Source organism: Melanerpes formicivorus, unplaced genomic scaffold, assembly GCF_026170545.1.
Source record: "Melanerpes formicivorus ecotype bairdi unplaced genomic scaffold, bMelFor1.0.p_v2 SCAF_2, whole genome shotgun sequence".
NCBI classification, from domain to species: Eukaryota; Metazoa; Chordata; class Aves; order Piciformes; family Picidae; genus Melanerpes; species Melanerpes formicivorus.
The window spans coordinates 16,339,147-16,356,324 of record NW_027142354.1 but is presented as its reverse complement, the minus strand read 5'-3'; the positions used below and the strand labels follow the sequence as shown (position 1 = coordinate 16,356,324).

Sequence of the window (17,178 nt, the reverse complement as noted above, 5' to 3'; positions counted from 1 at the left end):
CATTTGTGGGGGGGAGGGGGGAACGGGGAAATCCAGACCAAAGCACCACAGGCCTTGAATGGAAAGAGGCAGGAGAAAAGAAAAAAAGATTATTTTGATTGAAAAAAGAGAGACAGAGAGAAAAGAGAAGCAGCATGCTTTTACAGCTTGAAATTGCAGTAAGCAAATAGTATAACCAATATGACTTGCAGCTTAGGCAGTATCTAACCTATATGTGCAATTTGAACCAGCACTACAGGAAACCATGCAAAGACTGAAGGCAATATGCTCACTGTATGTTAACAAACAGGGCAGGAACAATCTCAGTTCCTGTATTTCACACAGTAAATACCTTTGTCTGCTCCAGTTCTGCGGAGAGGCTTTCTAGGCTGCTGAAGTTTAAGATACGTTCAAGTGCAGAGCTTGCTTGATTGAGATATTTTACTACTGTTTCTTTATCTCTTTCAAACTGCTCCCATTTTTTTACCGTGATCTAGAAAAACAAACAAACCAACCCAAAACAGCAACATGAAGACAAAAAGATTAAAGGAGAAAATTTAATTGTAAGTTACTGGAAACATAAAAAAAGAGAAAGACTTGGCGTAAAATAAAACAAGTGTTCCTGAAATGCCACTTGCTCTACAGATAAAATTGCTTTGAACCAAATAAAAGTTTTCCCTTGAATTTTCACTGATTAATACTGTACTGTGAAAAAAAAAAACCACCCACTGTTCTCTAAGGTGCCAGCAATATTTAAATCTTATATTTGAAAGTCCTATAAGAAGTATGAAGTAGTACATGATTATGCTTACGGTGACAGGTAGTCAAAAATATCAAAGGATTTTCAAGTTTTCTAATGAAATAGATTACAGTAAAATGGTAGAAGAAAATCCCTGCTCAGAAGAAACTTACACTGAGGAATCTTTTTGTTCTTTTCTGATAATCAGAGTCAACCAGGTTGGAAGAGACCTCCAAGATCATCAAGTCCAACTGATGACACAACCCTATCTAATAAACTAGACCATGGCACCAAGTGCCTCATCCAGTCTCTTCTTAAACACCTCTAGGGACATTGACCCTACCACCTCTTACCAGTTTTTTTTTTTAAAGGTGATGAAGTAGCAGCTAAGACAAAGAAAAGTGTAAGATGAAAATTTCTTTAGTTTCTTCAGTTCCTTTCTTTATCAGATATCATTGATACACAAAACTGTTACATCACTGATTATACACTGATTGTTAGAAGCCTGGTACCTTGTGCAGACAGAAAGACTAAAATCTAAGAATTATTTAGGACCACTGAAAACAGATTTGTCAGAAACACCTTTCCAAAAGAGAAGGAAAATATATACTAGGAAAGGAGAAAACTATATATGAGGAGAGTATTTTCTTGTTAGAATGATAACGAATTATCAATGGAGATAAGCAATAACTTGGACTTGATGATCTCCAAGGTCTTTTCCAACCTAGTTAATTTAATTCTATTCTACTCTATCCTATCCTATCCTATCCTATCCTATCCTATCCTATCCTATCCTATCCTATCCTATCCTATCTTCTTCCTAAGATCAAGCCTAAACTTCCCTCTTCATAGATTGAGACTGTGTCTTCCTGTTCTGTTGCTGATTCTGAAGCAAAGTCCAAGTTAAGACTTATATATGAGATCCTTTAGAAAAATATAGTTTTCAATAACAGATCTTTACATTAAGAACTTACTTGAGCTCTACTTGTCATACTTTTAATGTTGTGTTTTACCACAGTAAATAGTTTGAATTAATTTAAACATATGTGGAATAGTGGACAGCTGTATTGTCATTCTGCTTAGAGGAGTACAAAAGACATCTCAGATTTGGGTGCAAGAATATATAAATTCCAGTCCTGGTTAAGTCAATGATTAGTTATCAAATAGACTGCACCAGGCTGTATTTCTCTGTGACTTTTTCATTCCTTCTTTAAATTTAGGATGACTGCATGTATTTCACACAGTAGTTGTAATGATTATATTTTTATACAACATCAGATGTTATTAATTTAATATCCAGCCTAAGGACTCCTTATTCAAGGGCAGTGTCATCTTTAATAACCAGGGGAGACAGCCCATCGAAAAATTAATTCATGGACAAATTAAAGTATCTATTATGACTTAGTACTTGGGACTTTTAAACACTTCCAAACAAAATGCTATTTCTTTTATTAATAAAGGCATCCAGCAGCTTTAAGTAGTTTTCATGGAACTACTGATCATGAAAACACCAAGAAACAGGATTCAGAGGTGGGAAAGTGAGCTCAGACCTTTTACATTAAAAAAAAATGGGGGTTATACTAAATGTAAAAAGCTTGGGGGTTTTATTTATACTTGCAAAGAATCCACCTGCAGTTGCTCTTCACGTTTCTCCATAGTCTGCTGCATGTTCTCCAATGTTCCTTCCAACTTCTGTAAATCCTCTTGCATTGTGCCAGGCAGCCCACCTTCAATCTGCAGCTGTTTAGCTTGGGAGATCTGCTGTTGCACGTGTTGCCTCTTTGCACGGAGTCTCCTTGTCCTTTGCTGAAAGATTTCATTCAACAGGAATGATTAGACTTTAGGAAATGGACACAATGAAAACACTTCCTGCTTTTGCAGGGGTATGCAATGAGTCAACAAAAATGTATAACTGTCACCAGTATTCTTGAGAGTCTCATGCACTCATCGAGTTTGTGTCTGAGGGTTCAAAAAGTGTGTACACTTTTGATGGCATATGAATTAGAGAGAGACTGACAGTATGGCCACTTTTGATGGCATATGAATTAGAGAGAGACTGACAGTATGGCCATTTATCCAAAACATTATTTCAGAAAGCAGAAGCCAGAATGGTTGAGCAACTGCAGCAGTTAGCCACACATGCATACATTCCTCATGACTGCCTGGAAGCATTGAGGTCTGCACTGCACTATTTGAAGCACAGGTTGGAGCTTCAGATGTATCAAAGCAATATATCAGCATTCATTAACAAACAGTAACAGGACAGTTCAATTGCACAATTATTTCCTCAATGCACTGTCAGGAACTCCTTAGACTAGATCCCCTCTTCTTCCCCAATATGCCTGACCCATTGCAAGGTAAGGTCACAACTCCCTGCTCAATTCTACTCTTGGTATCTTTAGGTCATGTCTAAGTCTGTTTTAACTTCAACTCTGTATCAAAAGGAGAAGAGTTTGAGACCTCAAGAAGCAGCTAACAATTGCTACTATCTCTCCTATAACAGATAAGGAATGCAGAATACTGAAAGAACATAAATGAACTTTAACACATACAGTAGCTTTTACAAACATTAGAGAATTTACACAGGATAAAGGTACAGCAGTCTTAGTGTCTGATCAGGCACTACATGCCTGACCTTACAGATATCAATGATAATATAAAATGCTTCTACAATGCCTAAATATGGACAGCAAATTGTTTTTATTTTTATTAGCTTTCAGCAGGTTTCAAAATTAATTTGCCATATTTGGCCTTATAACCCATAATTCTTGCTCTATGTAACCCAAATGATTTATCCTTTCTGTAGTCCATACATGTTTTTTTTCTATTATGAGAGCATAAAAAGCCTCCTGTTCTATAGAATGTATGCTCATCTGTTACTGCAGCAGCTACTCAAAGGAGGGGATGAACCTAGAGGTATGCATCGTCTCCAACAGTTAGAGGTGGGGCCACATCAAAGCTGCTGAAGTTGAGAATTCCCAAAACCAGGATCAGGTCCAATTTACCATGGTCAAATCCCAACTTAAACACACTCAAACTTAAATAAGTTAAAAAGAGAAAAACTGCATATTTAAAGAGTACACTTACCCAAAATTTTAAGAACATGAAACTTGTTTTTCAGGTATTCTGTGCCCAAAAACCCCACATGAAATAAGGGACAGGCAATAAAAGTAGAACAAGAAGCTCATCCTTGTACATTAGCATTTGAATATATTGTTTTGGGTTTTTTTATCATAAGATATCAATACTAGGGCATATAAGACTGTTTCAATTCATAAACTCTCACAAGTTTAAATATAAAAAGTTATGCTAATGGATGTAACAAAAACCTTGAGTACTGTGTCCAGTTCTGGGCCCCTCAGTTTAGGAAGGACATTGGGACACTTGAACATGTCCAGAGAAGGGCTGATGAGAGGCCTTGAGCACAAGCCCTATGAGGAGAGGCTGAGGGAGCTGGGATTGTTTAGCCTGGAGAAGAGGAGGCTCAGGGGTGACCTCTACAACTACCTGAAAGGAGGTTGAGGCCAGGAAGGGGTTGGTCTCTTCTCCCAGGCAACCAGCACCAGAACAAGAGGACACAGTCTCAAGCTGTGCCAGGGGAAGTTTAAGCTCGAGGTGAGGAGAAAGTTCTTCACTGAGAGAGTCATTGGTCATTGGAATGGGCTGCCCAGGGAGGTGGTGGAGTCACTGTCCCTGGAGGTGTTCAAGAGGGGATTGGATGTGGCACTTGGTGCCATGGTCTAGTCTTGAGGTCTGTGGTGACAGGTTGGACTCGATGATCTTTGAGGTCTCTTCCAACCTTGGTGATACTGTGAAAACTTTTAAATTGAATAAATGAGTAATTGCCCTACCTGATGATGTAGTAGTAGTTGCTGAGCTTGTAATAAGCTTTCTGTGTCCAGGATCTTTTCAGCCTCTGCTTGGGCTTCTTTAGAGTTGTTGATTAATTCTTCAATTGCACTTTTAACTTCTTCTTTGTACTGGACACAGTCTCCAACAGTACCTAGAGTCTTTTCAATCTATAATTACAGATAGCTTTAAATATTTCATGTTGAAAGGCACATCTGTACTTTAAGGGCATATTAGTATTTGTGGGTTTGTTTTTTCCCTTTCCTCAAAAAAGTATGGTAAATTGCCTAAATTTAAACCATTTTTGCCTTCAGCATTCTTATTACTTTTAACTTCACATTGAAAGAGTGACTGTAGACCTAAAATTTGACCAAGTTTTTGAGTCTTGTTTAACATACTCCCTATTACATTGCCATATGGTAAAACCAGATCTGGGGCAGCAACTTAATGGTTATCACTTAGAAAATACACACTGTCCTCAGCCTTGCAAGCTGACCCAGATTCCTAAATACTTGAGCTACTCAGATCACAAAAAGTCTTGCTACCTTCTGGACCTTCTAGAGCAATGCCCTGGTACAACACATATATTAAAATCCTCTGTAACCCTGGTTTTATGGTATGAATATGCCAAGTAGCAAACTACTTGTAGCTGACTCTCAGTACAGCCTCTGTTCCTCAGACAGTTCCTGTCTTTAAATCATGAAATACTCTAGAACTAAAAAACTTCTTCCTTTTTCCTCCTTCCTTCCTTCCTTTCTTTCTTGTTCATGTTCAGTCTGTAGGGCCATTCAGATTCAAGAGGTTTGCCTTCCTGGTACAGAAATGTTTAATCTTTACTCTCCAAAAAACATTACTGAGCTCTAGAAATACCCAGCGTCAGTCCTTGTTTAAAAAGTGTCATCCACCTTTTCAGTAAGCTGTAAACTGAGCCGCAAAGACTATTCAGACTTCTAAAAAACAAGCAGTCTCTTAACTATATCATAAAGTGCCATTTAAATTATGGTTTTAGATTCAAAGCAAGTTTAGATTGTAGCTCTTATTTTTGTTTACCTCTGTGAATTTGTGCTCCCCCTAGTTCTGAATTTTAGAGGGAAAAAAAAACCCAACCAAAACCACTAAAAATACTTAAGAAAAGACAGTATCTTCAGATTTTTTGCAGTCACCTGTAATCAAAACATTGGCTGCTCCAACTTTCCAAAGGCCATTTTCACACAATGCAAGTTTGGAGAATTTTCAATAAATATATTAAACTTTTATATACTTGGAACACCTACAATGCCTCCACAAGAATTGACAATGGAATTTGAGTCTAAATTTCTTCTCTGTTCTGAACTCCTTTCAAATGGATCTGTTCTGCCTTCTAGTACAAGACGTTCAAGTTTGGTCTTTCCTTTTACTGTGAAAATTGTGAAGTAGTAAATTCCCTGCTAATTCATAAAATAAAAGACATTCTTAATAATTTGAAAGTACCTCACAAAATTTCCTCTATTTTTCATAATAAAACAAGATACATAAATGAAGATTAAACTCAAATTTTATATGCATCAGGTGATGCACATCACAGTTTTGCCAAAGTTCACTACATGCTGATTTTAGAAAACTATCTCTTGCCTCTAAAAATACTGAAATTTTGATTTCAGAAGCATTTATTAGGATGATTTCCAATCCTGCAAAGAGAAAATATCCATTACAATAATGCCAGTATTTTTGCCCTGCTACTCAGAAGGCTTTGCTACTCAGGGAGTACAAATGAGTTTTTTGTTGCTGAATTGCTTGCAGTTTAATTAAAAGACACACAATAGGAAACATATGCTTGTGAAAGTCATGCTTTATGTAATTTCATGTAATGCTATAAAAAGAGAATTCTTGTGTCCCTCATACTGTACCTCAGCCAGCAAATCTAGGACCCCCCTGAAGTCAGTGGAAAGTTTAGAAAACTCATCCTCTGTCTTTTTGGCCTCCAACTCAGGACATACTGCAGTCAAAAGAACAAGTCTAGATTTCAGCCAGCTGTGATTTTCTCCTTGCTTGTTAATATGCTTCCTAAATTCCTGTGGAAGAACCAAAACATACTTACTTCATACAAACAAAATACATTAAAGAGTGGCATTCATGTTATCAGTTAAAAAATCAGTATAGACATACTGCATTTGTTCTTATATTGAAACACTAGAAATGTACTATTTTCCTGTTTGCATATCCTATCAGACTCTGCTCCAGCCAATAGCTAGATTTTTGTGATTCCTCCATAGACTTGACCTTATTTTATTAAAGAACAGTCTAATAAGTAGTAGTGGAGTACTTTTCCCTCACAAACTAACATTTTACCTACAGATAGACAGTAGATACCATGTATATATTTTCCACACATTGACCAATTTTTTAATTTAAATTTTAAATGTGACTTTCTGAAACATAAAATTCCAAGTGGTATAAGCTTTTATGTAATTTCACCCCTATGCCCTCCCCAATGCCCAATCTCCCCCCCTTTTTGTCCAATAGTTTATTTATATCTTTGTGTCAGTGCTGATACGTTGCCAGCAGTGAAACTGCATGACTTTTTTGAGCAGAAGCACCCATTAAGCCAAAATTTGATCTGCTTTATCAAGGTCATCCAAATTATGTTTTGTCTGCACAAACAGCCTCACAACCGGCTCATGACATTCACAAAATCCTACAGTATGTGACATTCCTATTTTCGCTCCTAGTATATGAAATAAAGAAATTAGGGTCAAGCTAAGTCACAAGTGACACAATAAATTATTGCCTAAACCAAATTTAACCAAAATGGCTCCATCTTCAGCTATTTTACCACTCCTGTTACCAGTCACCAATACAGAAGTGAACAGTACCCTATTATACTACCATAGAAGAGAATAGAAGCTTATAAAAGCTTTCTCTAGATATAAGACAAAAACGTGATCCTTCAAAAACAGCTAACCCAGAAATTTTGGTGTTTCTGTATACAGCACTTTTAACTGTGCAAGCAGTGGGATGAGAGGCAACTATTTATTCTATGTGCTTCTGTATTGTGGATGTTGTGAATATACAGGTAAAGGGACTTGCCATTCTTTAAATTACTCAAAGTAGAAACCTATGCCATACTTTGCTGCATTTGGACCTTTCTCCTGGAAACATTTTTAAAAATACCAGGAATCAGTAGAACTACTATTGCCTACGTAGTAAAACAGTTGTACTTCTTTAGAATAGAGTTTTATCCAGAGTTCCAGTAGCAATGACAGTATCATTGTTAGAATACAAGCCAAGGGCTCACCCCCACAGATGCTTTAAATTGCTTGTATTTGGTAGTGTCATTGACGTTTTCCTTTATCTTCTTTAATTCTCTTTCTGTTGATAAAATCCAATTTGCCAGTTCAGAAAATCTGAAATAAAACATCACATAATGCAAAGCAAGGAAAAAAGTTAGACAAAAATTGCCACCACTTATCAGTAGCTTCTTAAATTTAAGCCCAAAATTATAATACCCACTATAAATTTGTGGAATTGCTACATAAAGTATAACCACCATCACCGTATCATTCTTTACATGGTATGGATCTTATGATGACATTTAAATGAATGACCACACATAGGGCTCTATGAAATTCAGCTAGCAATTGAGCTGACACCTGTTCTTATAGCCCTTCCAGGTGTTTGAGTGCTCTGTTAACTTCACATATGTGCTGTCTATCTGGGATTTGAGCTCCTTCAGAATTCGTTGGCTGCTTTCCAATGTACCCCTCACTGGATCAGAAACTGGCAGTTTTTGGCACAGTTCTTCAATCCGTTTCAGCCTTCTCTCACAAAGGTGGTAAGGTCCCTTGTCACCAAAGAACAACTGATGGGAGACAAAACAGAAAATCCAATAAAATAATCAAAGTTGGTAGAAATCCCAACACAAATATATATTTGTTATAAACCGTTCCAAGCTCAAATCTGTGATTTTGCTAGAGGCCCTAAGGATTGATCTGATTTAGTTGTGCACAGACTACTTTGTGGCTTAAGAGCTGGTCAGTTCTTGTTTATGATTGACATTGAAATGTATTTCTGTAAATGCCCACATGGTGGCATCTAATTCATACCACGTGTTCCTCGATCATCCTTTCATTGCCTTCTCTTGTTAACACCTTGTTCTGACGAGTTAGCTCAGCTTTGCACTCCTCCACGGTAGCTAAGAACTTGCTTTTCTGTACTTCAATCTTCAAGTGGATCAAATGATAGGGAGCTTCTGTTTGAAGATCCTACACATCCATAAGGGCAATAAATTAGCAGAGAGATAATCGCTACTCTCATTATCTCAATGTGAAATTACTACAATTAAGAAATCTTAAATCTGCTAATAGAGAAAATGAAGCATGTATGTACATGAACAGATGGGGTTTTCTCTGTATTGTCAAACAAATAAAGCAATCCTATTACCAATATCTCTTAGATATATCATAAGGTCAGAAGTTTCTGGGGACTAGAATAAGGCACATTAGAGACATCTTGATTCTTGGCAAGATATAACAAATATTTCCTGTATAAAATAATAAAACAAACAACAGTAGTGAAGGTGCATTCATAACTGCTTCTATATATTCCTGTCTCTGTGAGAGTAATAAATTACTTGTCCATTGCTTCAGCTTCGAGCTGCAACATGATGTAGCAGGCAGAAAAATTCCATAGCTTATAAGCAATGTTTGTTCATTCATTAGAACCTTTATCAGAAGACACAATTTAAACTGATTTCCCAATCTCTTACAAATTAGTTTTATCAAGGTTGATAAAGTAACTGCAATCACCCAGTTTCAGTATCAAGTAAGAAAAGGTAGCACCTATTCTTAACAGGGGCATGGATATAGCTGTATATAAGGTTTCATAACCAATTTTTCACATTTCTTGATTTTTGACCTCTTAACAGAGCTTTTCCACAAGGGTATTTGTAGATGTAATTATCTAATGTTGCAAAATATTTGGGGTTTTTCCCAATTGTATGGGAAGCCAAGTAACCTTTTAAAAAATGAGTTACATTATTTTAACTTTTTTTCAGGTCATGCAGAAACATTCCAAGGTTCACACCAGAGAAATCATTCAGCTTCACTAACCTTCCACTGCCTATGGAGTTTCCTCACAGCTTCCTGCAGGCTGTGTTGCTCTTGCTCAGGAAGAATGTCAGTAAGTTCATCACATGCTTTCAGAAAGGCATTTAGGACTCTCTGATCCAGCTGATTAAAGAATTCCTGAAGTTGAGGTGGAATATGAGGTGAGAAGATGAAGCTGATTATTGGTATGTTAACCTGCCAACGTGAAGTTTCCTAACACAGTCTGCAAATTTTGAGGTTATATCTGCTGCATTAAAGAGCCGAAGTTTGAACTAAGGAAAGATCTCCTTCTGGCTATTTATTCTCAGCCAATACTGAGAGATGGTATTTTAACAGGAACACAACTTTAAAGATATATGAATAAATAATGCTTACAACACAGACATTAGTCTGAAAAAGAAAGGCAGTGGATGCATGAGACTGGTAAAATGTCCCAATGCTTCTACTGGCAAAACCCAATCCTACTTTCTAGTGATGTTCTCTTCAATTTCTAGTTGCTTACATTTCTCAGTTACAGGGGTGATCTTTTACCATTTTTCTTTCTTTTTCTTTCTTTTTTTTAATCTTAACATTTGTTTTACCTGACCTGCATAACTTCTATGTGTGAAATTAACTCACTTCAATTTTAAAGTTAAGTAAGCTTTTCACTTGTGTGTCATGCATTCAAAGACTTCCATGAGGAAGGTCAGAGAATTTACTCACCCCATGTTTCTTGAGAAGTTCTTCGGGATTCCCTTTTTCTTTTAAGCAAGAATTTGCAATCTGTATTACTTTCTCCAGCTCTGCTCTAGACTCCTCAAATTTCTTCATCAAACGGCTATTTGCTTCTATGTTTTTCCTCCAGTCACCAGCTTTCCTGACCATATTCTGAGTTACAAGCAAAGAGAATGAGCTGGCACTTTCTCACTGATTTGCTCTTTTACCATGATCTTACAAAAAATAAATTAATTGGTGTAACTTTTTCAAATATATTTCATTCACAACTGCTTCTCCTTTGCATGCTCCCATTTCTCAATTTTTAATGCTTACACTAAGGCTCATTCTAATGTCATCCTTCATTCAAATAAAAATGGGTAGAAAGCTACTACAGATGCTGCTGATACCTTCAGTATGCCTCTGCTATTTGGCTAGTGTTTCTTTCCTAAAGCCTGTTTTCAAATGTAAAGCACCTGGTATGAGCAGAAGCTTGCCATTCCATTTTCCTAGTAGCAGACTACTTCCTTCTACACAATTCTACATGAAAGTGGCTTGATCTATAGATCCAACCAGTTCTATGCTACAGGTCTTCTGACCTGGAGGAAGTTTGCATGATACTCACAGTAGTAGGGCCAGGTAAGTTACCAGGTAGAAAGCTGCTTAAAAGAAAGACAGCCAAAGTCTCGGTTTAGTTGCCACTCCGAAATATTTTTGTTTTGAAACCTTAGTCACAGCTCTTCGTTATTGTGCTTTTTAGACTGTCTCAGTGCACTGCATTATCTAGTGGCTACAGTTTCCTAGGCAAGTTACAGAATTTACCTGGAGAAATGACCAGTTCACAAGTACAAGTGCAGCAAGGTAATTCTAACACTACTTACTTATCATACACTTTTCACTGGTAAGAAAACTGAGTGTAAGGAATTGTAATGATTGCAACCTGGGAGAGAATCGAATCTGCATTTCTCAAATTAAACAGCTTGATAAACCTTTTTAAACTTTCCTGATAAAGATTTGAATCATACAAGAATGTGTTCTTTACATGAGAAAATGCCAGTTTCCAGATCCGTTTTACCTCTGGGTATGTCACATTTTGAATGTTTTGTTATGCCATTTTTTATACATTTATTTTCTAACACATGAAGAGATAAATCAGCATCCATCTTTATAGGAGCAGAATAATTAATGATTAACATGGTAAATTTACCAAGCTACAGCTCTATCTGCTTCTGTTACTATAAGCTAAACTTAAATTATTTCTAAATTGTGAATCAAACCCCACTGATCTTCAAGTAAGATCCACAATATACAACATGCGTTTTGAAATCCACCTCTCAGGGACAGCTCTTTACTGATAAGTAATTTTCTGCAGCGTAAAAATCAGTTTAGACAGTCTTACACCTAACCATAATCACCTGAAATCAGATGTAATAAACTCCAAGATCGGACTCTAACATAATGGTTGATTTCATGCAAGCATAGGGCTGAACAACCCCTAAAATATCAACATGGCTAATACCATAGAGCTCTACAGATAAGGCAAACTATAGCCCCAAGTACACATCTTTACATCAATAAAAGCAAGTACCTATTTGCAATTTTCTATATTCACAATTCACTGTATTTTCTAGGGAAATACAAAGCCCAGTTTGGATTTGCAAAAGTTTCCATCTTCCATGCTTTGTGTGAAAGGGAATGCATGGCAATATATCAGCAAACAGTTAACCAACAGAAACAAAAGACCAGTGGAGCCCTAACAGGTGGATTTCAGGCTCCTCACTTGGAAAAAAGCCTGAGATGTGTGCAAGTTCTCCTTAAATCCCAGGTGCCCCGGAATATATCTGCATGGTGACCATGACCAGCAGTCTCCTGACCACTTATTACCAAATGCAGACTAATCAATAATTATTAATGTGATACTGGGGAGATATAGTAAGGCTGGATCAGCTGCATGTGAATAAACTTTCAAAACTATGCACCAACATATGACATCATTACCTGAAAAGTAATCTGAACTTGTGTAACTTTCTTCTGAAATGTTGACTGATGGAAATGCTGTAACGCTTCACTTGAAGTCACACGCTGCAGGATACTCTGACTATTTCTCTCAATTAGGGACAAATCTTTCTTGCAGTTTTCTTGATAAGCTACCAAATCCTAAAAGAGAGAGAAAAAACCAAAATAAAAAAAGGCAAACTCAAACACACATATCCACTCTGGCTAGGGACAAAGGAGAAGAAAGTTTGGTAAAATACCTGAAAGATACCAGAAAGATATTTTTTGGCAGCAAGAACAAAAGGCACAATGTCAAAGCACCACAAACTACTCAAAGTGTTATGTGGAATAACAAAGACCACACAACTTCTCTTTGTACACAGAATCCTGTACCTAAGCAGCACTCTACCTACCTGTAAAAAGAAAGGCACAGATGTATCCAAGCCTTTTGGGTAGTTTTAGAGAATGCTGGTCAATAAATTATTCTGTAATTTAATTTTATGAGACATCTCTACTTATTGCCTAATTATAAATAAGCAGCAGTGAAATCAATAGGCATAAGAATGAAAACTTTCAGTAGCAGGTTGACATGTTAACCTTTCTCACCTTTCAACAAATTAACCTTTCCTATCAACTATTGCAATTCAGATTTCATTACAAACAGTATGAAGTAATGAAAATTACACTTTAATAAAAGAGAAACAAGAACCCTGCATAAAGTTGTGGGTGAAAAAAAACACAAACAAAACAACCAACCAAACAAGGGTTTAAAGTAATCCTGTGGTGAGGAAACTGTTCTGCTATTGAAAGAACCGCACAATTTGCTCTCTGATCAGCAGAAACCAGGAGATTTTGGTTTCTTGGTTGGCATATCACAGCAGAAGGAGTGTCCTTTTATTGTGACACTCTGGGTCATATTGGCCTTCAGACGCAGAAAAGCGTGCTTCCTTTTTCTGAGCCACCTCCTTAACCAGCAGGTTTGACATATGACTCAGCTGTTCATAGAAAATTATTTACACTGGAAGATGAACGAACTGGCTTGACTCAAGCTTATCAGATATTTCACCCAAATACAATCAAGGCTTGAAACCATTGGTAGAGAAGACTCTTCTTGATAAATTATTGGGAAGATATTCAGAGTCATTATAGGCTTGAACAATTTTTTAATATTATATATGTATATATAACACACACACAAAAAAACTCTTTGTTCTATTTTTTTATGTGAGAGACTCCAAATGGCTTTGAAAGACCTGAGCTTCCCATCAAAAAAACCCCATCCTTTTATTTATATTAACTGTCAAATCCAACTCTAATGAAATGTGTACACCAATTCTGAGGACTGTTTCTAGGCCATGTGCCACATATACACAAGAATAAACACCAATTCCTATGCAAGATTGATGTATTTTTGTTTACCTTTCCACATAAGTTGTAACTAGCTCTGAATTATTCCAACAGGAAGTGTTTATTGGTCAGGAAGAAAAGTTAATGTTCTTCTACAACACACTTTGAAGAAACCACTTCCAAACTTATACCAAACCTCAATAATTGTCAAAAAAAAAACCCCAGGGATGTTCCTAATCATGTTTTTTTTCAGCTGTTTAATAAAAATCCAAGGTACTCCTGATACTTCAGTCCAATTCACTAGATTAAATAGTCTAACATTTACTTCTTGGACTGAAACCATGGTCACTAGGAGGGAATGCAAGCTTCAATCATCGTGTGTTTATGCCTCACTGACTTTAGGATAGACTGTTTGTTGCCTGAATATGATAAAATACATACTCTACTATCAAGCTGCAATCCAAATTCTTAGAAAGCTAACTGTACTGAGAAACAGAAAATATTTCTATGATGTTTTTGAAACTTACTTGGGCTTTTTGCTTAAGTAGAGTTGTAGGCTGTGCTTCAGGATCCAAGATAGAAATTATTTCATTGACTTTTTCAAGAGATTCATAAAAATGTGTGATTTGTTTCTCTAGTTCTTCCAGTGGAGAAAGCAGATGCTGGCATTCATAGAGCAGGGCACAGGAATACTCCTTAACCTTCAGCCATTTTAAAGAAAAAATAATTATTAAAAACATTGCAAAATTCAACAAATAGCAGTTTCCTCTATACGTGGGTTAGTATAGCTGCTACTTGCTTCTTTTAAGATTAATCAATCCTGATTGTACTACTTCTTAAAGAAAATAATGTTAAGAATGGTAGTCTTAAAGTCTAGAAGAAATAATATGTTTCTATAACTATGAATTTGCTCAAAGTAATACATCTGACCATTTATGTAGGGGAGCATATTATTTATTAGTTCAACAGCCAACAGCATTTAGAAGAATAGTCTGCAACCTTGCTTAGCTGCTCTTTGATCCTTGTCAAAGTTCCAAGAATTTCATTCACTTCCTCTTGGGGAACTTCTTTTGTAACAAGTTGAGCTGTCCTTGTAACCATTTTATACTGAGCTTCCATGGTGGGCACCTTCTGCTTAATATTCTAAAACAAATGGTTCAGAAAATATTTCAACAACAACAATCATTCATTCGCTGGAGATACAAGTTTGTTCTCAAGAGATAAAAGATACATATTCCCATTATCAACTCTTTTTATCACTGATTTTAGTGAAAAATGGATCATGTCTCAAAGGCACAAAAACTGTGCCTAAGGATATCAGTCAGCTTATATGAATGGGAAACTACACAAAGACTATCCAGTGGAATAGTGTTCTTTAGAAATGTTAGTTATAGAGTACAATGATTTGTATTAGCTACACAGAAATTATTGGAAACAAAAAAGCAATAATTGAAATGCAAGCTAAAATAACTTTATGATCTCAGAATTCAGTAGTTACAACTCTTTTTATGAAGGAGAGAGAAAGGAGTGGAATGAAGATACTTACTTCTAAATCTTGTACAAACATTTTGACATCAAGGAAAGCCATTTCCACAGGGACTGAAAATTTCCTATTGCTCCCATCAATAAAAGCTGTCAAATGGGCAACACCATCCAAGTATTCCTTCTTCATTTTGTCCAGTTCATCTGCTCGAGCATACTGAAAAAAATGTCAAGCGCAAATGAGATATCTGGCAGTTAAGTAATGACTTGAGGCAATTAGCACATTTTTAATAATGGAAACTAATCTAACTTAGTTAGACATTAATTGCATTAGTTTCAGTGGTGCTGATAGTAACAACAACAGCATTCATACAACAGGTCAGCCTTTTAAAATTTTGGATCATGTGGAGCACTCTGAACTGTCACGTGTTTCTAACCTAGAATAAACATCTCAATTGATTTCTCTTTACCTACAGTAATGACCAAACCATTCAGCAAAGAGAACATAAAAAGCTGAAAAAAGCTGAAGGATAAGGGAAATTTCAATAAAAAATGCTGGCTGAGGAAGAGCAAAAGCAGTTATTTTAAAGTGGAAAGAGCTACATGACATATTATAGCCAGCACATGAAAGAAGCTACATAATCAGGGAAAAAGATATTTACATGCTGGACATTACTGTTTTAAGAGTGAATCACCCTGAGTATCATTATGAAAACATTCTGGTCAAGAGTGGAGAAAACTTAGAATGATAAAACATCAGTCATCACTTGCTTTTGCATTTACCTTGACCGCAATGGAAATAAATAATCATGCCAGTAAAGAAAATAGATTCAGCATCTTCAAATAGGCAACTGCTATTTAAAATCATTGGAAGAAGACAGAATTCTATTTAACTATAGCAAAGCTTTTTCTAATGTGTTTATGAGGTGTGAAATACTTCTCACATCTCTTTGCTTTTTAAAGAGCAAATATTTTCCAATCACTTTCATCTCTTCCATGAGATGGAGTATTATTTTCAGTTACTATCAGTGTCTCCTTCTGCACAAGATAGAAGGGATGTCTGAATAATTTAGGAAGAAAAATTAGTCAATTGACTTGTACTGCACCTACTTATGGCTGCACTATAATTTCATGCAACTTTCCTAAGTAACAGAAATACTCATTTTCATCTTTGTCACTGTTTAGTATTGCAAAGCTTACAATAATACTACTTGAAATCAATATATTTCTTTGAAGAACATTAAAGGATATGCATAAATAATAATCACTGTATCCAGACAGAAAACCATAAAGAAAAGCTACAATTTGCACTTGATGAAAATGTCCAAAAAGAAGAAGTTGCATAACCAAAAGATAAACAGAGGAAAGCCTCCAATGAAATAAACAGCTGCCAGGGATTAATTTCTAATTTAAGTAATGATAAGCAGTCACTTCAATAAGTTATCCTATGGTCCTGCCAGTGGAGCAAATCTGTCTTGATTGCATAGAAATGACAAAGTAAATATTTGAAAGTAACAATAGCGAAAACACACACCTGCTTAACTTGCATAAACAACTCTCTCCATCTTCCATTCAGTAACAGTAGCTGCTGTTTAAGATCTCTGGAAATAGTCTCGTCGCATGTTTCAATCAGAAAGTTACCAGCATCATTCATAGCTGTGTGCTGTTGGATCCAATGAGGTAAGTGCCGGAAGAAGTCCTGAAGAAGAAAATGAAAGTTCTTTTCTGAGACGTTTTTCAAATAGTCTTTAACGTAAATCATCAAACTGATATTTAATCATCAGCTATTGGCTTGATAAAACTCTGCAAACAATTTTCCTCTGAAGCTTTTCATATCGGATGTACCCTAATAGAGTTTTAAGGTCTGTGAACATAACCTATTGCTGAATTAAACATTACCCACAAGTTTACTTAAAGCTCACTTTACTCCAGTGAGTAGCCTCAGTTAAATGAATGGAACTCCTCCTGAAGAGAAAGCTCCATAACTGAAAACTCATTTAATTTCTGTCT

At 36.2% G+C, this 17,178-nt stretch overlaps 1 protein-coding gene across 1 annotated transcript in view; it reads right to left on the bottom strand.

Moving 5' to 3' along the window:
• Positions 1–17,178, bottom strand: part of SYNE1 (spectrin repeat containing nuclear envelope protein 1) — a 317,978-nt gene that overhangs the window by 205,547 nt on the left and 95,253 nt on the right. The window contains exons 19-32 of the mRNA XM_068151740.1: positions 16,703–16,867; positions 15,233–15,385; positions 14,686–14,829; positions 14,214–14,387; positions 12,343–12,501; positions 10,354–10,518; positions 9,655–9,789; positions 8,650–8,808; positions 8,197–8,405; positions 7,842–7,950; positions 6,454–6,618; positions 4,570–4,737; positions 2,348–2,524; positions 332–472 (exon numbers count right to left, since the gene is read on the bottom strand). Of these exons, the coding sequence (XP_068007841.1) occupies positions 332–472; positions 2,348–2,524; positions 4,570–4,737; positions 6,454–6,618; positions 7,842–7,950; positions 8,197–8,405; positions 8,650–8,808; positions 9,655–9,789; positions 10,354–10,518; positions 12,343–12,501; positions 14,214–14,387; positions 14,686–14,829; positions 15,233–15,385; positions 16,703–16,867 (2,223 nt within the window). The remainder of the gene's footprint in view (positions 1–331; positions 473–2,347; positions 2,525–4,569; positions 4,738–6,453; positions 6,619–7,841; positions 7,951–8,196; positions 8,406–8,649; positions 8,809–9,654; positions 9,790–10,353; positions 10,519–12,342; positions 12,502–14,213; positions 14,388–14,685; positions 14,830–15,232; positions 15,386–16,702; positions 16,868–17,178) is intronic.